The sequence below is a fragment of the Simochromis diagramma genome, unplaced genomic scaffold, assembly GCF_900408965.1.
Source record: "Simochromis diagramma unplaced genomic scaffold, fSimDia1.1 OVJJ01000205.1, whole genome shotgun sequence".
Lineage (NCBI taxonomy): Eukaryota > Metazoa > Chordata > Actinopteri > Cichliformes > Cichlidae > Simochromis > Simochromis diagramma.
Genome location: NW_024386782.1, coordinates 15,060,473 through 15,086,256, shown reverse-complemented (window position 1 = coordinate 15,086,256; position 25,784 = coordinate 15,060,473). Strand labels below are relative to the sequence as shown.

At 40.9% G+C, this 25,784-nt stretch overlaps 1 protein-coding gene across 10 annotated transcripts in view; it reads right to left on the bottom strand.

The window, feature by feature from the left end:
* The window catches only part of st3gal3b (ST3 beta-galactoside alpha-2,3-sialyltransferase 3b), a 49,918-nt gene that overhangs the window by 9,723 nt on the left and 14,411 nt on the right, over positions 1-25,784 (bottom strand). For 7 of the 10 annotated variants that reach the window (XM_040022136.1, XM_040022135.1, XM_040022137.1 and 4 more), the window contains 8 exons: positions 22,576-22,650; positions 22,053-22,094; positions 20,804-20,846; positions 19,464-19,556; positions 14,229-14,323; positions 9,142-9,205; positions 8,950-9,045; positions 7,969-8,155 (listed from right to left, as the gene is read on the bottom strand). In XM_040022136.1, the coding sequence (XP_039878070.1) occupies positions 7,969-8,155; positions 8,950-9,045; positions 9,142-9,205; positions 14,229-14,323; positions 19,464-19,556; positions 20,804-20,846; positions 22,053-22,094; positions 22,576-22,650 (695 nt within the window). The remainder of the gene's footprint in view (positions 1-7,968; positions 8,156-8,949; positions 9,046-9,141; positions 9,206-14,228; positions 14,324-19,463; positions 19,557-20,803; positions 20,847-22,052; positions 22,095-22,575; positions 22,651-25,784) is intronic. The other 3 variants (XM_040022140.1, XM_040022139.1, XM_040022141.1) reach the window with 3 other exon arrangements.

Here is a 25,784-nt window from a genome sequence, read left to right as displayed (position 1 = left end):
ACAGTTTACCAAACCACATCCTGCATGTACTACATTAATATGGCTTTATAGCAAAAGAATCTCGGTGCTTAACTAGCTAGCGTGCAGTAAACACCTGCCACCCACTGGAAACATTTGGTACATTACAAATGAAACATATGCGAGAAGGACGACAAACCGCTGAGCAGAATGAGAAAGAACTTCACTTTCAAACAATAAGCCCTGTTTTGGACGTTTCATTGAAAGTTAAACACACAGCAAAGAACAATGAACATCAAAATGACATAAGATAGGTATCCAGTAAATAAAGAGTAAAAGAAACTGCTTTAAAGCAGCACTGAAAAGGCTGCACTTCCAGCGATGAGTAGCGTACAATCTGTACTTAAAGCTCCTACAAATAGCCTTAAGGGAACAGGATGTGGCTCCCACTGTGGACTAACTGCTAACCTCTGTGTGAGCACGCATTTGTTTCTCAAAACAAAGCGCTGTAACTTTGCCCTAGACACGATAGGAAGCTACGGAAAGAGTCTTTCACACCACTTGCTAATGATGGACGCACACATGCTCAAAGGTGAACACACGTGTACTGCATTGGCTGGCTGGGCTGTCACTGAGCTGTGTTCAAAGAGGAAATGACTGTTTCCGTTCTCTTGTGACAGCTTTATGGTTAAATTGGTTTAGATTATTAGATTTAAGTGTGTGCACAAGGCAGTGCGCTCCAATAAAGCACCTGTTAAAACAAACCTGAACTGGGTGAGTTAATTATTTGCAATGCAAGGAGATAGATCCTAGAGGGGGTCAACATTACTTAGTTACAAAAACTTAAAAATCAGCTTAGTGCCAGTCAACCGTGTTGAGGAAAAGATAATACAACTCCTTGCCTTGTCAGAAGGTGGATCTCAAAGCATAACGAGCCTGAACTGAGCGCAGATGAGCAGAAATGATGAGTTCACAGATTCAACAATTCTCCAAATAACAGGAACAGCAAGCTTATACTTGCTTATACAGCTACATCAAAGCACAGCATACAGCTCGGGCTGGCTTAACCTCAAACTCTGAATTACACACATTTGTCCACTACAGCCAACATTCATGGCATTTCTTGAGAGCTAATTATAAACATTGTTTACCACACAGTGCAGAGCTGGAAATGCAGTTCTAAATGTATGCACTGTGTGAGACAATCCCCAGCACTATATCAATGCAGTGATGTTGCGATAATATCTGTGCAATACTGATTTTTCTGTGCTGAGGATGAAGAGGATGTACCAACAGAGCAGTAAGGCTGTTGAGATTAGAAATGGACTATTATTGATTCCTCGGAAACCACAAACAAAAGCATGTACGATTAAAGTAGATGGCAGAGTACAGGTAACTTGTCAGCTTGAGCTGAAGCCTTACAAAGGCTAAGTGTATTTGTTTTGTGATTTCAAAGCTGCTGGAAAAATCACAATTACATAAACCATTAAAGAAGAAAAAAAAAAAGGGAGCTTGAATCAGAGGATTAAAGCGTGCCACAGGATGAGGAGAAATCCTACTGTAAGCCTAAAGATGGAAAGGATCAAACAAATGGAAAAAGTGAAGCAAAAAGGAATGGTACAAGGAAAAAGGTCGTTAACAACAGAGCTAAAAATCTCGAAAAAGGTAACTAAGATCATGTGCTGGTGAGATACCTAAATTAGACTGTCCATAAACATAATGGTATGTATCCTGTGTCCTTGCATAAAAAGGCTCAAATAAGCAACAGCTTTGGTTTAGAGCCTTGCATTGAGAGTTTTTAGCGTGCTTTGGTTTCATTGTGGTTTCCAGCCCAAACCAAAACTGAACTCACCTTAAAACTAAAGTGGTCCGCTGTGTTAAGTGAAACAGCCAGCTCAGTCTATAGCTTCTGGGGGTCCGAGTAAAAAGTGCAGACACACGGAACAACAATGAAATATGAGGGATAAAGGGAAAAAGGTTTCACATTTGCAGGGTTACTGCAAGTGGCTTTAAATGCCTTCAGCGTAAACCATCTGCCACAAGCAGTGAAACCAAACAATCTCGTCACCAGAAGCGGTTTGCAGTTTCACCTTACATGCGACTACTCTTCAGATTGATCTCAGAGTATTGCTTCGATAGCAACGAATGGCCTTACTTCCCTGATCGACAACCGTAACACTTTTTGGAGTTTTTCAATCCTGTAAACTTACCGAGCGAGAATGTGGTTGCGTTTGATGTTTGTGCCGTGGAGCTGCACGGCTCAGACGAGGTGGACCGAATTTCCAGAGGGCCGTCTTAAAGCAATTTTGAAAACGAAACGGCAGCCCCAAACTGCGAACAATCACAATTACAGCTGCCTGGAGGTCATTAGCACTGTGTACATGTCAGGTCTCTGAGTTTACAAGTGGTAGTGTCTTACCACTTAAGTGCTCCTCTGAAGAGGAGCCATTTGTGCAAGAATGTCTGAATGGAGGGAGGTAGCAGTAAAACCTGGAGGTGCGCAGCAGGGGATTACAGTTACTAAAGGTCCACTTATAATATTCCCCCTCTTTGTTTTTAGGAGGGAATCTGAAGCGGTCCCCGATTTGTGTTTTTTGTTTTCTTGACACATACCACAACCTCTCCTCCCATTGAGGTCACAGTGATTGATCGATTCCTGATCTCTCTGGGGTTACTCGGTATGGGAAGCACAAATCTTCAAACTTCCACGATTGCAAAGATGAAAATCATGCCAATGCTTCACCGCTTCACAACACTACAACCTTTAAAACCAGCAGGTGCAGCAAAGTCTCTGGGAAATAACAGATGACATGTTGAAAGATCACAAGCAGTGTCACAAGGATCTGCTTGTATCTCATTATAAAAAAAACCCCAAATGAATAAAAAAACTAAACAAAAACACAACAACACAAACATCAGTTCTTTTGGTGACCTTTTGACAATTCATAGGTCGCCTTAAACTCTCATAAATACATCATTAATCAACATCCACTCTATTGGAACACAGCACCAAAGGAACCCAGTGTACAGGTCCCAGTGTAAATCACAGCAGGCTATGTAGGTGAAGCACTTCTGAAACACAACACTCGTGGCAATCAGTGACATCCGGACACCACGTTAGTCACTTGGTTCACGTTCAGAATCCATGTTTACAAGTATGTAAATGTTTATGAATGCATGTATGCATGCAACTGGGGGATTCTCCACAGATGTTTGGGCTTAAAAGAAGAGCCATATACCTTCCTGCAGTTCATCCACAGTGAAAGGGTTGCAATAAACTTTTTTGGGATAAAATGACAAGTATGTAAACCCAAAAATCTGGGCACCACACGGGGTGACACAGCTCACTGGCTCACACCAGTATTCCAGCCATCAGGAATTTACATTTAAATTTCTCAATAATGTGGAGACCCTTGCCATTCTAGAGACTCGATTTTTTAGCTACACTCGATTTTTTTTGGCATTACCAAAAGACAGAAATATTGGCTACACTCTAGTATTTTGTTACTTTGGAATAAGAACCCCTGGCGGCATTTCTATTAAAGGAGAAGTACTTTCTTCGACAAATTGTCTGCATCCATCATTTATCTCTCTGCCCTGCAGCCAGCAGCGAAAGCTCCTGTAAACAAACAGGAGAGATAGAACACCGACACTCCACCTTCAAACCCTGTGTTTACCACCGGCTGTATATCTTTCACTGGATCTGTTTAAAAATATCCCCACATATACAAACACATGCAGGCTGTGTGTGCATGAACTGTGAGTGCACACTGTGCATGAAGGAAAAAAAAAATTGCAAATTAGACCCAGGAGAGAAAAAAAAAAAACTATATCAGCAATCGTGGAAATCGCGTTTGAGCACATGTGTAAACAGCATGTAATGTGGCAATCAACCAGCCTGTTGCCGTTGTGGAGTCCAATTTTAAGGCAGAGTGAGAAAGTTAGCTTGTAATCAGGTAGACAATGAGGGATAAGGGAAATTGGAAGCTTTGTGATGCTTCGGGACTGTGTATGTATTAAAAAGGACAGGCACAATTAGGAAGAAGGATTAGATGTGATCACGACTGGATTTCTTTGCGTGCGTCTGCGTGTTTGTGGAAGTGTCCGAAACTCTAAATAACAGATTGGGAAACTGTCTTGCTAATTTGTATTCTGGCCAGCTTTCCAAGACTGCACTCTAGGCTCATGAAAATCTGCAATAAATGAAGGATAGTCCGGCACATTTACCACCGGCTAGATGAGTCATTCGGAACTGCGCAAGTGTGTACCACCCACTAACCTTTCAGGAAAAAAAAAAAAAAAAAAATTACACTTGCTTTCATAACCACAGAAGGCAAGTAAAAAAGGTTTTTCATCCCTTCCAGCTCCAAGTATGCAGGTTACACAAAGAAATTCCCGGCTGTAAAAGCTGTCCAGAGTTACATTATTTTACCCTCTAGCACGAACAAAATGGATCGAGTAAAGGGGTGCGGGGGGGGGGGGGGGGGGGGGGGGCTTGCTGCTACATGATGAGGATTTCCTGCAAATAGTTCTTTACCAAAAGTATGATTGTTTTATTCCATTAAATACCTGTTTGTGTGGTAAGAAGTAAAGAAAAATAGTTTTAAAATAATGAGCACGCATATATTTAAAAAAAATTCATTATTACAATTATTTTTTTAGGAACGTTTTTCCTGAGATCACGGGAGGTGAAATCAAACGTGCAGATAAAAACATCTTTGTGTTTACTCTGCATTTTTCCTGCTGCTAGTGAATGAGATACAATGAAGACAGGATATCGGTCTTTTGACGGGTTTCTTTCATGTTGCTGCCAAGGCAGAAAATCCAACAGCAAACAGATATTGCTCTCCTAGTAACACAAGCAGCTTCATGCTTCACTAAAGGTATATGCTGCATCTTCTTACCAAATAGTTTAATGTGAGCAAACAAATTAAATGCCCGTGTGATGAATTTTTAAATAAGCACATAAAAGCTCGCTGCAGACACTTCATTTATCATTTAAACCAATGTGACGTGCTACTTATTATACACAACTTTCGAAACTAGTGTCAAATTAAAGCATTCCCTAAACACATCGGCTTACAGTCATAACAACACCTACCACCACTGAGACTCTACCGGGGAGCAACGGTCAGCACTAATGAGGAAGGCAGCCCATTTAACATCTGGACCAAAGCAGTTTAAACCGACAGATTGCACAACTGACCGACTCTGCTATTCTAGGACTGTAGACTCTTAGCAACAAGCCTGAACAGTTAGAGGGGCTTTTTTTTTTGGATTGTAATTCTATAAACCACCTCACTACACTGATATCCGTTAATGGATTACTTTTACACTGAAAGAGTTTCAAGGGCATAAGCTGCCAAAATAAAAATGGAGCAAACTGTTTAGAATGGCAGTACAGATGAATTGCATTCGATTTCCTGCCATATAAATAGCGTGTCCCATTATGTTCCTGTTTTCTGGAGGTCAAACATGGGTGTCTGCACATGTGTCAGTTTTATTCTGCCATGCTGTCATCGAGCCTCAAAACAGAAGACACTGATGATATTTCTGTTTCCTGATAATTAACGCATGAGTTGCATTCCTCCTTCCTCAGCAGATCAAAGAGGACTGAGTCAGACGCCGGGGGCCAGATCAATTATCCAGGCAGCTATTTTCACTGTCCTCTCCATCTGACACGCCACAAAAATCTGGGCACTATCAAAGGCTGAAGACGCCATAAGCCAGCCAAGAAAGCAGTTTTATTTTATTTTACTTTACCGTCAACTTCCACTACTCACTCTCCTTTCCTCAGATGTTAACCCTTTACTCCATTTGACATTATCCTTTCCACCTATCCATTTTCTTTTGTCCTTTAACCAAAATTCACACTACTACTTTATTTCAGTTTGTTATGCCATACCCTAACTGTATTGTCCATTCCCACCCACCCACCCTTATTCTGTTTTTTTCCACTTGTGACTTTCTATTTTGACAAAAGCCGCCTTGTAAAAATTCCTCTACTGGGATACGGTCTCTGAAATTCACTCGGCTGTGTCAGAAAATAAAGCAGGTTTCCCAAATCCTGTGTTTTCTGATGAGACTTTTTTTCCAAAACAAAACAAAACAACAAAAATAAATAATTTGATTATTCTGACTGCTTAAAAATACACTCCCTACTCTGATTTTTAATAAAATTACAAATGTGAGTTTTACAACACCAACATTAACAACAACAAAAAACCAAAACCCACACAAACAAACATCTGCTTTAAATTCAACACTCCTGCCCACGCAGGAGACCTCTGTGTGCACCTTTGCACCACTTCCTGTGTTCACAGTTTTTTGATTGCTCACTGGAAAGCCCAATATGACCACCTGCATGTGCTCTTTTTAGATTTCACCACAGACAAACATCAACTTCTGTTGATGTTTGTCAGATGCAGCTTTCATGTCGAGGATGATCACTGGAGCCAGACACTAAAGCTACGACCTGAACACCAAACTGTAGTTTAGAGAAAGCACACAGAGTCCAAACCCAAAAGGTCAGTAGTGTGACCAGAAGCATGCTAACCACTCACACCTCTGTATGTCTGTCCTTTCTCACAAATCCATTTAAATTTTACTTATTCAGCGCCAAAATCTCAACAACAGCCGCCTCAAGACGCTTTGTATTGTAAGGTAAAGACCCTACAATAAAAGAGAGAGAACCCCCAAAGTGAGACCAGGCAGGGAGACACGATAAAAGGCACACTGTGGATGAAAGCCATGGATTAATAATAACTAATGACTATTTCCAAAGTGGTGTATAAACACCACTTTGGAAATTCCAAGTGGAAGTGTTGCCGTTTTGACAACTGAAATTTCAGTGTGCATGCAAGTGGCCAGGGAGCGATTCAAACCTAGGAAGAGTGCTCGAAGTGATGCAACGGTGCACAGAATGGCCTTAAAGGGGAAATCGTCCAAATTTAAAATCAAGTCAAGTTATTGCCCTTTACGGGTGAATTTGTGACCTCCACTCACAGAAGGAGGGAGGATTGGTTTTGCTTAACACTGCATATGTTGAGCTTTATAGAAGCACTCAGCAATAATGTAAATTCATAAAGATATAAAACATGCAACAACTTTAAAAAAAAAAAAAAAAAAAAAAAGGGAAAAAAAAAAAAAGAAAAGAAAGGGATGATCTAGTATGTTCCCTTAAATACTTTGAGGCAGGCCCTTTGTCCTTAAGCTAAGTGGATTCAAAATAATCCCAGTCAAAGATATATTATAGACTGCTCAACAAGAACAGAATGAAAGTGCCAAGAGAGCTTTTTTCTAACAAAAGGACAAAACGAGAAGAGGAGGCATTAAAAGACTGCCATGTTCGGTAATACTTTCATAGATAACGTAGACACAATTGGGCCATTCAGTCTGACCCTGTGAGATTAATAGGGCAACTCATAACCTGTCAATTAACTGTGCCAATACTAATATTCCATGGGACATGTGATAGGCTTGTTACATAGCAAAGCAAAGGGAAAAAATAAGGTCATTTTTCCTTGAATGTCCTTTCCACATTAAGCATTTAAATCATCTAAAACATTCCCAATATTAATTTAGTATATGGCATAGTTATGTGTATTCTTATTTATTCTTTTACAAAGTGGTTTAGATTTCCACAGAAGGTAATCAGGAGGATGTGATTATAGATTATACTGCTCTGATATAGACGTTCAAAGGAGGACAAAAATGTTGCGCAATAATTCAGCTGAGTGCTGATCAAACCAACAAATACAGAGTGAGGAATGTAAGTGAATGCAAGCATAAGCAGGAATCTTGTTCTATGAAAACTGCTTGCATTTTGGATCCATTTATATTTTAATACTCAAGTAGTTCAAATATCTTCCAGGTTTTGTGTTTGTAAGTTCAAGATTTCAACCTTCATTCATTGGAAGAAAAAACAAAAACAAACAAACAAACAAACAAACAAACAAACAAACAAACAAAAAAACAAAACAACCCGCCCCCCTTCAAATATGTCCTTACCATTTTCTCCTTGTAGACCATTTGTCTGAGCCACTTGAAATCAAGTGGTTTGAAAGCAGATAGAACAAAAAGTGAGTCTTGTTCGTAGTTTTCTGGGTTCTGGATCGCACCCTCTGGATATGTAATCCTTATGGTGGTTTTGGTTCCTACATCTTTTCCATAACCTTTTACTAGAGCTTCATTCAACCTGTCAACGCAAGAAAGACAACAAAGGGTGGAATCAGGAATTTAAGAAAAGCATAGTGAAAAGCACAGGATTATTATTTTCGATATTTAGATAAAACAACACGTCTGCAAACAGAAAGACAAAGCAAAACCTCCACATGAAGGTTCAGCTGACACATAAGCACATATGCAGTGCTGAAACATGAGCTGGGTCTATGCATAAAGACTGGCCAGAGGGAAACCCAGCTTGCAACCTCACAAGAGCTAACATCTGACAACATCTGGGTAAGCCACAGTCATTCTGGAAACAAGTGGAATGTTAAGTGAGCTCTCAGACACAGTCACTAAAGGTAACAGTACATCCAGTTTTATTTTGGAGTTTCCTGTTTTCATCTTTAGCTCGTTTAGCTGAGCTGCTGTGCTCGCCTGTGGGCTGATGAGAGTTCACAGTCCGCTCCACTCCAGGGAATGCCCGTCTGCCTGCAGTGAGCTCTGATGTCAGGTGGAGGCAGTGTATAAAGTATGCATAACAAAAGGTCATAACAAAGTATGTTACCGAGTCCCCCCCAAATAACAAAAAACAGAGCAGAGACTTCTCGATATTCCACAATACCGATTCCCAGCTCACTGAAGCAACCATGCATTCCTATTTGGTCACGTGTTGATGCAGAAGACATTTTCTTCCCCTCAACTAAAAGTTCAAGCTGTCCAAGTCCCCCCCCCCCCCAAAAAAAACAAAACAAAAAACCCTTCACACTATTTAACTTATACAGAACACTGCTGTTATACAGAATCCCTTTTATTTTGGTATCTTACCTGACCACCACATCGTATTCGTCTATTCGGGACCCCAGAGACTTGTTGGATAAGATCCCACCATTACCCACGACGATGCATCGTTTACAGCTGAGACTGGAAGGCAGGACAGCCAGACATTAGTCATATTAAGGAGAAACAAGGAAGCAAAAAGAGACTTCATGTTGACGCTGACGAGTAGGGTGCAGGTACCTGTCAAGCTCCTCTCCCAGCCCGTAATTTTTTGTTATAGTCAAAATGCTGTCTATTATTCTCTCTGCAGAGAAAGAAGAAAACAAAGCAGGATTTTAAAGACAGGACAGAACCTCCATACTACAATAAATCCCCATTAAAAATTCATCCACGAGTACATCAAATGCAAAATGTGGGTGAAATTCATTGCCAAGCTTATAATTTTTTACCTCGGCAGTGAATGATGCTCCAAGTATCAAACATTAAAATACTCCATCTACTAATCTGGCACTAGAAATGGAGCTCTGTCATCAGAGTCAGTCACTTTAAGCGCTCAGAACGTCCCTTTAGCTCCAAAGAAGAGTTGATGTTCTCAAATAATGAAAATGACATATTTGAAAAGCTCAAACTGGGGGAAAATCACAATTTTAAAGGCCAAACAGACTGCCAAAGATTTCAACATACCACCCGAGATATAACAATCTAGGTGGTCTTCAAACAGGAAGAGAGAACACCACCCTCCGTTTATTCACTCATAGATAAGGAGTGACCAGTGAACCTCAGGAATAGTGGTGATGGGGATTACAGGGGGGGAAGCTGTTGTATTCTGGAGAGGAGTGAATCTGAGAGAAACACCCATACGGAGTTAAGGATGGTATGCGTGTGTATGTAAAAACTCTGCCATAAAAGCACTCAGAGTGGAATGCTGTTTTCAAACAATCACATTCTCCTGGTTAAGTGGCCGGTGTTGTACTCGTCTCCTTGCATGGCTAGCACCCCTCTGATCACAGGTTGAGAAACGGCGATGTTTAGCCATAGCGTGCATTCCTGCCATGTTCTACGGGCTATTGTGCTGGAGTCATAGCTCCAGCATTAGATCTTGCATGCATTTCTTCCTCCTGACCATTTTTAGACCTCTTATATTTATAACTCATCTTCTTCAACATCCCAAATGTGCAGATTCCATTAGAGTTGCACCTATTTTTGTTCCATCTTACATTTGCAGGAATTTGTAACTACGTGGATTTAACAGCTGTAATTTAAAAAAAAAAAAAAAAAAAAGTCCTCAATTCGCATCTTCATCGTTTAAAATTTTTTTTAAAAGACACACAAAAAGTCTGGCATTATTTTATAGCATTCTATTTCATTTATTATATTCATAATGCAGCACACCGTCTGCCTTTACTCTCACTCTTGTTGTTTCTCTTGGCCTCTTTTTGCAGACTGAGCGTTTAGACTGGGGCCTCAAACCAGGTTGTAAGACATATTATAGTCCATCCACCCTGTCTAACAATCCTAATGATTAACCTAGTGAAGAGAGGCGAGCAGAGCCACAGCTTATTGTTTGGATGTGGTGTCAATGTCTGGCGTCAAGTATCACCCTGAGCAGCATAAACACAAGGCCGAGGACCACACCTGGATCCGAGCGGGTGAAAAGTGAAAAATCACAATGGGTAGTGTGCTCTTTCAGAGGACAACATGGAAGCTAATTGCTCTAAGTACCTGCGGTAAACCCTTTCAGCAAAGCATGTCTTGTGGTAGTGCCAAAAGACAAACTGCTGCAAGTGCAGACATTAGTCCAATGTGGAACTCTTGAAATGTTAAAAATCTTTACTGGCAACACCGGCGAATAGCAGAAGCATCACATAACACATAAACACAGACACTTTGCTGGAAAGAGTGGAGACTAAACACTACAACAAATCCTGTGATGAAAGAAAGATGATCGCAAAAAAACAAAAGGCCAAAAATGTATCTGCAGTACAAAGAAAGTATCACTATCCTTGATAAATTAGTTAACAACTGTGGAAAAAAAAAAAAAAAAAAAAAAGAACTGCTAATGACTGCAAATGTGAGATGTGTTCAAGTCTTTGGCAGCAGCTCACAGTCTGGCTGCCTTAATTGTGCTTCCTCCTAACTAAGTGTAAAGTTGCATAACGGTCGGTGTGATTTCATTTGGTGGACATGCTGAGAATGAAAACAGCACCAATAGTGCAGGGACATCACTCCTTTACTTGTAAAACTGTGGAGCTGCCTGATGAGGACACAGTTTTTAAATAGTCTGCTGTAGCTTTCTAACCCTGGATCAGTATTTGCAAAGACAGATTAGCTTCTCTGATCAAAAAGTTCATCCCTACACACATACACAAAAAAAAAAAAAAAAGTTAATGCCCCAAACTAAATATAACAGCTGGAAACAAGCATGGATACGTACAGAAGCAACTAACAACAAATCACATCCTTTCCTCCCAACAGGTTCTCCAAAAATAGCACTGCAAGGAATTTATAAACTTATGGTTCAACACCCTCACACCACAAAATTCCTCCTGTCTATTAACAGTTTAAAAAGAAGTCCACTTTAGACTGCAGGAATAAGATATTTAAAAAGATTTTCATTTAAAATTTAAATTAATCCTGAATTTTGAGCGATCACTGGCAGTGTAGCTTTATTCCCCCCCGGAAACCAGATCAGGGCAGCTTAACGTTTACTTTTCCTTCTTCAGGCTATAGCTGATGTGTCCCAAAGATACTTCTTGGCAGAATAAAAAATAAAACTCCCACCCACCAGCACTACTCCGTGGTCTCAATTTGGAATCCTTTGTGGAGTTCTATTCAAGATCCACACGTATCATCTCTCCACATGAATACCACTAAAAGGGAAACCCCACTGCCATCACAGTCCGTGGAGAAAACAGAAACCAGGTGTAACACTCACACAGGGAGCGCTCTATTGATAGCTGTGGCTGTGTGTGTACATGAGTACACGTTCAATTGACGGTGGAGAACTTGCCAGAGCACAAAGGTAACATTCACTTTACCTTCTGCTTGTAAGTATTGGAAAATGTGACAGAGCATGCCAGTGAAGACAGATTAATGTTATCTCTTAGGTTCCCATGGTACTGTGTACTTGTTCGATATCTCAAGTGCTGGAGTGTGTTAAGGTCAGTTAACAAGTGCAAACACTGTGTGCGGACATGCTAACGTTGGAGTGTTAGAAGACATCAAATTTTCCGGTCCCAAGATAGAGTTCATCCAGCAAATAAATGTAAATCACTTGAAAGGTTACGACAAACACAGAAGTCTGCGGAGGTTGGACTGACTGCCTGAGAATACTTAAAAAAATAAAAATAAAAAAAATCTATCATATACTTATGAATGTTATACCGTGAGAGCATTACCAGTATTACCATGTTGTGCTTCGCTGGCTGTGAAGGCAGTAAAGCAAGTATTCTTTAATTTCGGGCTATAGGTACTAGACTTTCCCAGCTGCCAGGGGGCAAAAAGTGGGGTACATCCTGGACAGGTTGCCAGTCCATTTCAGGGATAGCACCTAGGGATAGCAACCATTCAGTCACATTTACACCTACAGACAATTTAGAATCACCAGTTAAAGTAATAACCAAGTCTGTGGACTGTGGACTGTTAGCTAGAGTGCTGGGAGAGAACCCATGTAGGTAGAGTCAAATTTTGGATTTGATTGGCAATTCCATAACTACAGCTTGGTGAGTGCAGTTTTGACACACTCTCCACCTCCGGCAATGGCTCAGGAGGTAGAGTTGGCCACCTGTCAATCGGAAGGTTGCTGGTTTCCTTCACTCCAGTCTGCATGTCAAAGTATCCTTGGGCATTATGTTGAAGGTGTCCCCTGATGCATCCATCAGAGAGACAGGTTGGCATAGAGAGAAAAAAAAAAAACTGCCTGTGATTGGGTGAAAGAGGCTTGTAGTAAAAGACTTTTGAGTGCTTCGAATAGAAAAGCACTTTATACGTGCCAGTCTATTTATAGGGGCTTGGTCTCAAATTAACTGTCCATCTACATCTGCAAGTTAGAAGACTTGCTTCCAAAAAGACTTTAATCACTCAAAGTGATTAAAGTGACCAGTTACATATTTTTTCACCTTCAAGAGAAAAGACTGTGTTGTTGGGGATTAGCTTTAACTAAACAAAGGTTGATATGAGACCAATTAGCATCAGAGCTAAAAGCATGACCTGGGAGCCCCAAATAATGTCTGTCAGTTTCTTGTGTCTATTGTAAATGAACTTCTGCAACCCTTTCCAATCTTAACAGAAACTCATCTTGGGAATTTGTAAACACTCTGTGCTTGCATTATTATTTGGAGACTATAATTATTAATAATTATTATCCATTTTTCAAAAATAATATGCAACAAACAAACATGCAAAGGAAAAATACATTATTTCCATATTATATATATATATATTATGTCCAAAATACAAACTTTGCAATAATGGTAAAAAGAAATTCTTTAAGTCACAGAGGAAATAATGAGCCTTATTTTTCTTAGATCTCAGATTTTCTCAACAACTCATACAAAACAAACCAAGTGGAAATTCAGTCCGAACTGTTAAAATAACTTCTTAGGAGACATTTTGAAATTGTTGGTTGGTATGTACTGACTGTAGCCAAGTACAAACAGTATGAGGAGCCAAGTGATAAAACCCCGATAAATAAAGAATGCCATTGCTTCTACTGAACAAAATAAAATATTGGCAAGCCAGAATATGATGTTGATTAATACTGAAAACACGCAAAGCTTGTTGGCTCATATCTGAGATACCAGGCACTACAGGCACAAAACTGCACTACATCAGGCATCAATCTCCCACACAGCCTCTAAACGTAACAGTGGCAAACGAACACATGCTCAGTCTTACTTTAAATGAGCACTCCACCAATCTTTATGGCTTAAGCTTGGTGTCTAATTTAAAGAGGGGGGGAAACATGTGAAAATAGCTGTCCTGTGTGGCTTTGCCCCCACCACACACACACACACACACACACACACACACACACACACACACACACACACACACACACACACACACACAGAAAATTACACCAAAACTTGTAGAGCTAGAAATGAAGATATTTAGAAGACAATGGTCTAATGAAGGACTGACATGCATCAGGGAAAACATGAGAGAAGCATGAACCACAAAACAAAAGAAAAAAAAAAAAGTCGGGATCTCGAAGCTTCTTTCTGTTTTTATGGGCAACTCCTTCTAAAACCCCAGAACATATAATTACTATAATCCACAGTAAACATACACACTAGTGGAGAGTGAACTGTGATGAATGGCTTTACCTTGCGTTTTAAAGCCGAATGGAGGTAAGTAGTTGTTGACTTTTGATAGCCGTTTGAAGTTTCGATCAAGAAACATTGGCGCCAATTTCGTAAACCTGTAAGAGAGATGAAACAAAAGTGGAGATGGTTCTCATTAGCCGAGATACAGAAGATAAAAACACCAATGCTGTAATATCCAGTATTCTTAGTATAACAGCTCCTGTTACAAACTTTCAACAATTACTTATTGTGTGCTGAATCTATCAATGTTTCCGTCGCTCTATGCGACGGCCCGGCAGGTTCTCGTAATCCTCACTACACTTGGGATAATAAAGTTTTTGTTACCAAGGAGGTGATAACTGAATTTTTATGTCCCATCATCATTAAGCCTAGCATCAGGCACAGCTGGCTGCCGGCGGAGCTCACGGGCGCGTCACTGCAACTCCCCCTGGCTTCTGCTCCGCGGCTGCTGAGTGAGCCCTCATCTGGGACTCTCCTCAGCTCTTACTGGGACAGTGGCGCGGCTGCCCCTCTGTTGGTCTTCCTTGGTCTCTTGTGTTCTGGGGGCCTCTGGATGTCTGGAGTTTTGATCTCCTCCATACCTGCTTCATGCCCTGGAGGACGGGGCTGTGGCTCCCCACACTCCCTACCGACCGTGGCTCAGGGGGTTGGGAAGCGTATCTGTAACCGGAAGGTCGCCGGTTCGATCCCCGGGCTCTCTGTCCTGGTCGTTGTGTCCTTGGGCAAGACACTTTATCCTACTTGCCTACTGGTGTTGGCCAGAGGGGCCGATGGCGCGATATGGCAGCCTCGCTTCTGTCAGTCTGCCCCAGGGCAGCTGTGGCTACAACCGTAGCTTGCCTCCACCAGTGTGTGAATGTGAGAGTGAATGAATAGTGGCATTGTAAAGCGCTTTGGGTGCCTTGAAAAGCGCTATATAAATCCAATCCATTACATGGAGAAACCTTTGGAATGCAAGCATGCTGATCCACACAGGTATGCACACAGGTGTACACACGGGTATTCACAGACACGGACTACAGCTTTCTTGGCTGCTGCCTCAAAGCACATTGTGCGCTGTCTATCTTGCGTGCTGCACAATATCGTTTATTATTTAGTATCTACTGATATCTACTGCTAGCTAGTTTATTGTGATGGTGCCGTTTTTTTTTTTTTTTTTTTTTTATTATGTTGCTCTTTGTTGTTTGCTTTCTCTTCTGTTTTTTTTCTCCATACAGGTGACCCAGGAGTTTTTTGTTTTTTTTTGTTTTTTTTTTTCCCCTTTCTTCCCCCCCTTCTCACCGTCTCTTCTCCCATTTGGTTTTCTTTCTCTCCCTCTCTTTCTTTCATTCTTTCTCCCTGTCCTATCCTCCAGTCATGTCTGTCCCGTTTGTAGCAACTGAAAATAAAATAAATTCATAATTATAATAAAGGTCAATCAAATGGACCAATATGGCAAGGCCATGACGATCCACTTGGTAAAATAAATCCGCTTGGCATCTTCTTGGCCTTAAGACAACAATTCTGATGGCTATAGATCCAAACGGGACACAAAAAAAAAAAAAAAAAAAAAAAAGCCTAGCATCCCCCTCCTCACACCCTGTAAAAGCTTCCTAAAATGAGCAAAGCCTCCACACACCTTAGCACAACAGCTCAAATCTAAGCAGGTGATAGAAATTAAGAGGTTGCAGTGCATAACCCGTCAACATAACCTCTCCTCCAGGGCCTAAATCACATCTGACACATGATGTTGTCTGAAACAACACTCATGTCACAATGTTTTTTCCTCTAACAATCTGAAGCAAGACTGAATTAGAGTGGAGGATGTTGTTCTCAATGAAGAGACACGATAAAACTTCAGGGGTTGATAAAAAAAAAAAAAAAAAAAAAAAAAAAAAATTGTTTTACCCACGACAGAATACACAGTTGAAATGGCTAGAACAAAATGTCAGTCCCATTAGAAAACAAATTAGGCCTGATAGTCAAAAACACCCCAGTGGCCAATGTTTTTAATGGCCCACGACCCGCTACTTCCGCCATCGCCTCTTCCTTATCCTGTGTGGCTATAGAAGTGTGCGTGTGTGTCTCTCTTTGATTAACTGCAGCTCCGATATCAAAAAGGAGTCATTTCCTCTTAGTAACGCCTGTGACCCTAGCGCTGGGTTATGTGCCACTTCTGCAAGTGTAGCTTCGGGATGGATGTGTGTTTTTATAACCCGCTGTCAAGCTCGAGGGATGCGAAGCAAGAGGAAAAAGGAGCAAGGAGCCGTTCGTGTCGTTTCTCCTCTGATGTTTACATGGATGGAGCTCTATGGATGTGCTGTTCTTTAACAAGCTGCCTAACATTTTGTGTCAAACTTAAAAGCATCGTGACACCCCTACAGAAAAGACAAAGTTAAGGAGATTTATCAAACTGGTGTACATCTTTAGATAATTTCTAAAGAAATACAGAGATTACATTACAGAGTGCTTATTGCACCTCTTCCCCAGAACTAGACCACCAGCGACAGAAGTGTTGCATTGTGCTGATGCACCTGTCCAATAAACACACAGAGCTGTAAATTATTCCTCCTGCAGCCGACAAACAGCATTCAAACTATGGAAGCACGAAAAGACTCACAAGCTCGATCACACCTCTGTTTCTCAGCAGGACCCTTGAATACTTGTACTTGTTCCCATAATATAACACTGCCACTGGTTGACAAGAAATATGTGAGACACAATGACCAAACATGGCTGACATTATTGGGAGACCTTCCGGTTAAGCTTCAGCCTCTTCCAAGCACGGTAATCATTCTTTGAAATCCTCATTATTCTCCAGCTTTAAAGCAGAGAGCGAGTGACTAGAGGTAGTTATGTATGGCTCTCTCTCCACCTTGACTCACCTCGCCTGACAGGGGCATGCACACTCAGAGACTTGTGTCCAGGCAAAACAAATGGAGATTCATTAAACCTGGGCCTTCTGAGGCCACATGGGGCTATAAATAACACGGGACCATTACAAGTCAGTGAGCCCTGACCAACAGTCAGTCACTGACATCCTGACCAAGCAGAGAGACAGGGGGCTGCTTGTTGTTAAATAAGTAGTGAGGGCTCCCAAAAACAGCCAACAGGCAGGGATGCATTGTGCTCATTTCCTTTGCTGGGTCCATCTCTCACAGGCAATATTTTCATAACCGTGCCACTTCGAGTTCACTGCCAACACTTGATTTAGGGCTCTAATACAAACAGTTTTGGGGGAAAGGAGAGGGTGAGGGGAGGGGCGTAAAATAAATTGGAGACTGCAGGGCAAGGAGCTTCAGAAGAAGACAAACATGGAGGAAGCAGATGATGATTAGATGGAGAGCCATAGGACCTCACTGCTAGAGGTTAAGTAGGTTTTCTTTAACTGTCGAACTGTCGTCCACACCAATTCACACAAACTGTTAACGAGAATATTTTAATGGTAAATGTACAAAGCAGGCAGAAATAAAGAACGCTAACAGATAAGATGTTAAACAGCCGACTTCCCTTCCACACAGGAGACAATAAATCACGACCAAACACACACACAGCACAACTGTGTACATTTGGCTGTACACTTACACTTATTTATACAAATGAGCATACAGACAAACTTATACTAAGTGCAGCATTAATTGTGCTTATTGACCTGTGAGAAACTGGGTTGAAGGTGGTAGTAATCAGTGGGCTCCCAGGGGTTTTCTGTGTTGAACAGAACTTTGATCCGACACGTGCGGCTGATGAGAGGAAGTCATTACCAGGGAGGACATTGCTAAATCATAGCCTCTCATATAGGTAGAGGGCAGTGGCACAAAGTGCTTTGTCCATCTTATTAAAAAAAAAAAAAAAAAGGAGTTACACTTTATAGTCCACAGGGCAGCTGATGGTGTTATTTAGAGCCACTGTAGGTCATATACCTTTAATAGACTCAATTAACTACTACTACTTTTAATTTAAAAGTTGGAAAAAAATGGCACGGCAGAGTAACAAGATACTACGACTGTTAAGTATGGGAATTGAGAGCTAGTCCCAAATTGTTCAGTATAGTAGAATGGCATGCCTCTGGGTATCAACACTGGTGTGTCACCTATTGCAAAACCATGAAGTCAAACTCGTACAAACCTTCACAGTGGCTGCCCATGATTGCCAGGGATCACAATAGATTGCACCTATGAGTCACTACCATTTCCATTTTTTTTCCACTCAAATCTCTTAACTAAGGAAAAAAAACATACCACAAAAAATTAATAAAATGAATCCATGTATGGAGACGTTGATCTCTGGAGACCATCTCAGCGGTCACTGGGCGACTGATGGGGCCCACCTTGAACATGTTGCTAACACGCTCCCATCTAAAGCCAATTTGCAATCACAATTTAACATGCATGTGTTTGTACTGTGGTAAGAAAGCCTGTGCGCCTGGAGGAAACCCCACACAGAGACGGAGAGAACATTTAGATTTCAAACAGAAAAGTCCAAATTGGCCAGAGGGTTCAAACCTACAAACTTTTTGCAGTGCTAACCACTCTACCACCACACGCAAACAAGCAGGATTCAATGCTGAACAGGTAGATTAAAACTTGGTGCTTCAGGCGATACATAAAGGAGGTTCAATATATTCCTTTGCCCAATAGCTAGGTCAAGTAGTTACTTTAGTGTCACAGCCTATTATTTAGCAACATGAAAACTACCCTTGCACAAGAACGCTAAAAAGGACAATGTCCAATAGACTGAGCTGAAATGGACGACAAAGTGGAGACAGTGAAAAATCAAAAGAACCAATGACATCAGGAGGACTATTGGGGATTGTATAGACTGTGTAGGCTGGGTATTAGAGACCCCTTGATGAGTCAAGACAGGAAGCTGGTTGGTGGCGTACACAGAACGCCTCTAAGGCTCTTTAACACGATAGGGAAGTGATGTGAGACCTTCTACTCAGGCGACAAAAGTTCTTTTGTGTAATGGGGGATCACAAGGACACAGTTGAGGTTTTGTGGTGGGGAGAAGATGATAGAAACATGATTGAAACTGGGGGAGACTGGATAGGAATGTAGGGGCTTCTCTGTTACTGACTCAAAACCCTTAAGGCCTAGTTGGCTTGAGGAGTGACATCATGCAAGTTTGTATGCTTGAGTAAAAGCTTTTCTCTTGCTGACATCCAGTTAACATTATCTATGTGTAAAGATCTTGATTTTGCATTAAAAGTTAGTTCTTCACATGCAAAAAAATAAAAGTCCAAAAGAAATGTCTCACTTAGGATAGATGGTGGCCATCTTAGCTGCTGCATATCCTGGCTTGCACACTCCTTCGCTGAGGTTGCCGTACTTGTATTCTAACTCCTGCGATCTGTACATTAAAAAGAAGAAAGCGAGAGCTTAATTAGACACATCGTGATAACTGATTGCCAATTAAAATGACAAATTCAAAGCTTCAAAAACTTTGTTTGACAAACAATCTGCAGGAGAGATGGGGCTGTGGAATTAGCTGGGAACTCGGCAACAAGTCAGCATATCACCTGTGTGTGTGGCAAGACGAAGCAGAGAAGCCTTGTTTAAATAATCATGCTGGCAGTGGTAAAGCTTGAACCTCCCGATTACTACCAGGATCATTAATAATGTGATGTATGCCATGATTCTACTTCAAATAAACAACGGGAAAAGAGAGGGGGGCCCGTGTCTTTGCACTATGTGAGGTCCAAAAATCAAAGTTGGCTGGAGAAACTGTTTGACTGGGGCCTTCTTGCACATAATCTGAAGCTCATCTATGCTAACAGACTTTATTTCAATCCTCTTCAATCACTTGCAGTAGAGTGGAATTAAAATCTCTGGGGTATTTCCATCAGGTTGCCTACCCCGCATTAAGATATGACCCAAGTCACAAAACGAATTCTGAGCTACAAGATGAATTGCAATAAAATAAAGAAAGCGGCTGCATTACATGAAGTGAACCCGTGTGAATTCCACTTTAAAGCATGTGCTGACATTGTGGTTGCAGTGGATGTGGACTGTGATGGCAGCATCTCATTCATTCCTGTGCGGTAACGTAGGGCCAGAGAAAAGGACCTTGCCATGGTGGTTTAGAGCCAATGTGTCAAACCAATTCAGGGAATTATACACACATCAACAAACACAGTGACACAATGACAGCTGCATAATGATCTATTGTAACATGTTCTTACTCTGACAAACCACAGCCAGTCTAAACACAAAACACTAACTGACCTACATCTCAATTCACACTTGTTTCAAAAGTTATTACTCAGACCACCTATCGTATCTGTGCTCGTGTCACCATCTGTGTTTCCTACACTGTGTGTTTATTTAAAAAGAGGAGGGGGGAGGGGGAAAGAAATAAGGCTAGATTAATTAGCCAAACGTTTACATTTTCATGTTTCGTGTTTTCCCATTGATCAAGCCTGACTGCAGTATTCTGTGATAACAGATGTAAAACACGGCTGAATTAATGGAGTCAAAGTCTAAAAGGGAATTCGGTTTTGGGAATCCATCATGTGTAATGTGGCAAACGATGATGGAGAATAGCTAAATGTGTTATAATAGATGACATAAGTGTTTACTAGAAAGAGATGTACTCACAATTTTGTGTCCAGCTGCAGCAGAAAGCCTTGCTTATCATACACTGGGGACAGAGATGGAAAAAGAAATGGAAATTATCCATCACCACAAGAGCCCACAAACCACTTTGATTTAAGAAAAAAAACACAAAAAAACAGAACAACAACAAAAAGGTATGGCATCTTAATGTAGTCATCCAGCTATTCAACTAACAGCTCAGCAGCTGTAGTTGTAAACAACCTGTGCGGCTTTCACGGGGGAAACAATATGGCAGATGTAAACAAAAGCATTAGGATCAAGGATTTGTGACAAACAAGCAAGGTTAGGGAGAAGCCAGCCAAAACAATCTGTTGAGTTTAAAATAAAAGTTAGAAAAACAAGTCAGAGATCACCTATGGGCAACCAAAGGGACAGCCAGTAGGTGCCTAGTGAAGCGTTGAGGTAGAAGAGAGAGAGAGCGAGAGAGAGCACAGAAAACCAGGAGGAACATATTTAAGGTGAAATGGGAGTTTTGTTTCCATTGCAGGCCGACTCTTTGCAATAAAGCTGATTGGGTCTGCAAAATACTTGCTATGATCATTTCTGGCCAAAAACATAAATAAATAAAAATCTGTAACTACATTAGCATGGAGGAAATTAGGAATAGTGCAGCATTACACCTGCAGTTGTGGATCTTGTCAAAGAGAAGCTGGAGAATAAAAGAAAATAAAGATAAAGAAAAAGGGTAATGGGAATGTCTGACAGTTTGAAAGGGAAGGATCCAAGCACTGCCCAGGAGGAAGGGAACTTAGCCTTAGCAGCCAAGATGGGTGACACATCTGTAGAATAACAGCCAGAGGGCAGAGTCAAAGCAACTTAGTGGTTTATCTTAACCTGCAGTAAGTAAATCTTACGTCTTCTAACCCTTTACAGTATAATCCACCAAAATTCATGCAGACCGCTTCACTGCTGTTTGTTACCAAACTGAGACAACAGAGGGCAGTGTTGTATTGTCCTTCATAAGAGAATGATGGCTGAGCACATGTTCATTTCCCCTGCAGTTGTTATGAGCGTTTCATCAATTTAGCAAAGATACTTCTAAAATCAAAGTACTTTTTTTGTTAGGAATAGATCAGACTGGAAAAAGCAAACAAAGCTCTCTGACTTCTTTGAAAATGCCACGTGTTTCCCAACCTAACAGGGCTGTTGGTTCCCAGGTTTTTTTTTTTAAAATGGTGTCTGGGACAACAATGATGGGTAAAAGTTTGGGCTGGTGGGGCTGCAGCTGTACCTGAGCCTACTATTTGTCCCACGTTGTTGTCCATTTCCAACTCTGAAACAGAAAAGGGTCAGTTAGCACCTTTTGAAGTCATTCTGTCATGGCAGCATTGGACTTGAAAATAAAGCCAAGTAGAAATGTCAGGAGTTACGGAGTAAGAAAGAGAAGGGGTTAGTGGCTTTAATCCCAGTGGGCTGAATTATGACTGTGAATTCCAATCTTTATTCAAAAGACAGAAAGCCCAGTGAAGTAGAAAATTAAAAGCAAGACTCCATTGTGGTTATATGACTGTTTGGACACTGGAACATTGAGAGTATGATGAATGAATAAGCACAAACGGTTTAAAACCGTTTTGAGTCATAAAAAAGGGTTATGGAAAGCGATGTGAAGTTAGCAGATATTTATATTTAAACCCCTCAACAACTCAACCATTAAGAACAAAAAAAAAAAAAAAAAAAAAAGAAATAAAAAAAAAAAAAAAAAAAGCTTCATAACTGTAACCCAGTATATGTGGGCAGAGTCCCAGTGCCTCTACCTGTAATTCTTTTCACTTCAGCACCTTTAGTCTGGGCTCTAGTCTGGGCTAGAGTCGGCTCTTCTGCATCTTTGTCTGTAAACAAAAGGGGTTAAACTGAAATAAGATCATGAGGATAAAGCTGTGAAGGCAACTATTAACCAAACAACCAATATACAAGGTCCTAAATATATATTAATAAATGCTTTTACTTCAGCAGAAAAGACAACAGTGGCCACAAACAAGAACAGATGCGCACAAACAAGAGGCAGCGACAGAAATGAAAGGAAACGGAAATATAACCCGGTCCTTCAGTAGTGGCTTACACTGAATATAGATAAGAATATAAATAGGTTTTACGGAAGTTTACTTTAAAGACGGGGCTTGCAATATTGATAAGCCTGCAGTGAAGATCACTTTGACTTTAATATACTTTCACATTTCTTCCTCTTACAGAAAAGTTTATTTCAATTTGTTTGGCAGATCAGATAAAGTCTGAGGACCTTTAACAAGGTTTTCAACCAAACAGATGTAAACTGCTGCGCAGAAATGTTTTCTTTTACAAAACAGGCTGTATGCAAAACCGAACTGCTGCCTTTCACGACTGTTCAGACTCGCCAATTAGTGAATTTCAGGCTCTGTTCCGGCTGAAACTGTATAGGTGTATCACTATAGCGCTGAGACAAGAGAAGTTGATCTCTGAGGCTGAAAATCAAGCTGGGGATATTTAGAGCATGCTCTTTGAGCTGCTGTTGAGCTCAATGTTAATGAAGCACTGAGAGTGACAGAGAGAATCCCATTTTAAAATAAATATACTGGACTGCCTTTTGCCATCTGAACTGCCACGTTCACCTGTCTTCTCCAGTCTGATGCTCAGTTTGAATTCTTCTTGACCACATCTACTACATGTGTAGTGATTAATTTTATATTGAACAGGTGAGTGCATGGGTTTACAGATTTGTGAGCAAAGTTTAAAGAAATTCTTATGAATGCCTCGGACAAACTTAAATTCAAGACAACATTTTCAATTCATCTAATGGAGTTCGGGCTTTAAGTAATCTGGATTAAAAGCTGTGGCATGTTGGCTACCGCAATTACAGAGAAACTGTTAGCAGCTCAGTTGGTGCTGTACACATTCTTTTCTCACCCTACAGACGTTAATTTCAAGTGTGATTTAGCACCCTAAAGTAGTGTTCTTGTTACTAGCAAGGAACCCAATAATAAGTGACCCTGCTGTTGGTAAACTTGAAAACAAAGTTGGCTGTAAGTAGATTATCCATATAATTGAGATAAGTTTAGCATGAACACTCTTAGAGGGACAGTCTCTTTTGAATTCCTGTCAGAAAACAGGTGGACAACTGAGTGTAAAATGTCATGCTGACGCTCTGCAGTCTGCATACTGACTACGTTGGGGAATGGATGGGCGCTTACTCCCATCTATATAGTAACAGCTTCTTTGTTTTCTCAAGTGCATTTAAGACTACTCAGTCACTGCTATTGAGAGAAAAATGTTAGGAAATGTCAGTGAACGTGTCCACCATCTCATTCATTACAGACTACATGACAGATAGGTGGCGATGTGCGAGACTGGTTTGGTGGTGTGCAGTATAGGATTTCCACAGGGGACTGATGTCTCTGTTCAGACGGTCAGTACAATGCCTGCCGATGGTATCCACAGAAATGCACTGTGGAGTGGTTGGAACTTGGATGTGTTAGTGATAGCCGTGCTCTTCCTTCTGAAGTCTACAGACCTGTGTCTATCCCGGGACAGGATGGATAAAAAAAATAAAATAAAATAAAAAATAAATAAAAATAAAAAATACCTGAGCGAATGAACATTTTCTAGCACTCAGCTGTGGTGAGTGCAGTGTACTTTGCGGTAGTCTGTAAGGGGAGCGGCATCAGAGCTGGTGGCTTAAGCAGACTACACAAAGTGATTAGCAGAGCTGGCTCTGTGATTGGCTGCAAACTGGGCACTTTGGAGGCTGTGGTGAAGAAGGGATATTTGAATAACCTGTTATCCATCAGGGATAATCTGGGTACCCTCTGTGCCATTTTCTGGACAGGCAGCAATGTACCTCCTCTAAGAGACTAAATCAACCCCACTGCTGCAAGAACAGATACAGGAATTCAAACAGAGGACACAAACTTTTGGATTTCCACAGAGCGCCACAATTACAAGCATAACAAGGTGATAAAGCTATGGTTACTGGCTCAGCTGCAGACCTAACCTGCTCTGATGAAGGTGACGCTCAAGTAAACAGATCCACGTGTACAAAACTACCACCTAATGAACTATTTTGTGAACATAAGTATTACTTGCAAGCCATCATTAACCTTTGTGCAGTTATTGAGTATTACAAATTTATGGGAGCAGCTTTATTATTTTACTTTGTAATCGCTAGATGTGCTATCAAATGCCATTTTACTGTTTTATAACCTTTAACCCTTGTATGGTGTTCGGGTCTGTGAGACCCGTTTTCAGTTTTTTTTCAAAAGAAAAATTAATTAATTATTTTTTCAACCTGAAATTCATTGGCTTTGGCTTATTTTCTGTGAAGAACATAAATCCGAACTAATTTTCAATGACCTCATACTGTACCTCCCCCCCACGCATTTACATTACATACAAGGTGTTCGGGTCCACTGGACCCAGGTCTAATAAAAGTGTTGAAAGTGCAGGTCCTGTGTTCCCACACTCTGTCTTCCTCCTTTCTGGTGCTGCTGATAGTGTTTTCTTCCTCTCCTGCTCGCGCACAAAGTTGCAACATTGTTGAAAATTCAACTACCAACACCGTCTGCTCTTACATTCCCGCACATTTTACCCTCTTTCTTGAGGGATCCAAATTTTATTTTCTCATACCCTGTCCCACCTGCAAATTAGGGGCATAATACTATAAATAAGACTTTGCCAGTGTGGTTCTTTATCACAACTGATCAATATGGCAAAAGATTATCTGCTGCGAGGGCCATCCAATTGATTTTGGAAGAGAGAGGAGCTTCGGATGATGATGTTGACAAAGAGGTTTCAGAATATTTCACATTTCTGAAAATTCAGAGTCTGACAGTGACTTTGAAGAAGAGGATGAGGTTGAGCACCATTTGGTAACAAAACGAAGATGAGTACCCCATCTGCAGCCAGCTCCAGGACCAGAACAAGCCCACCAGACAGCAAGTGAAGGAATATGGATGTCAATAACTGGTGAAATTGAATGGTCTTCTTGCCCAAG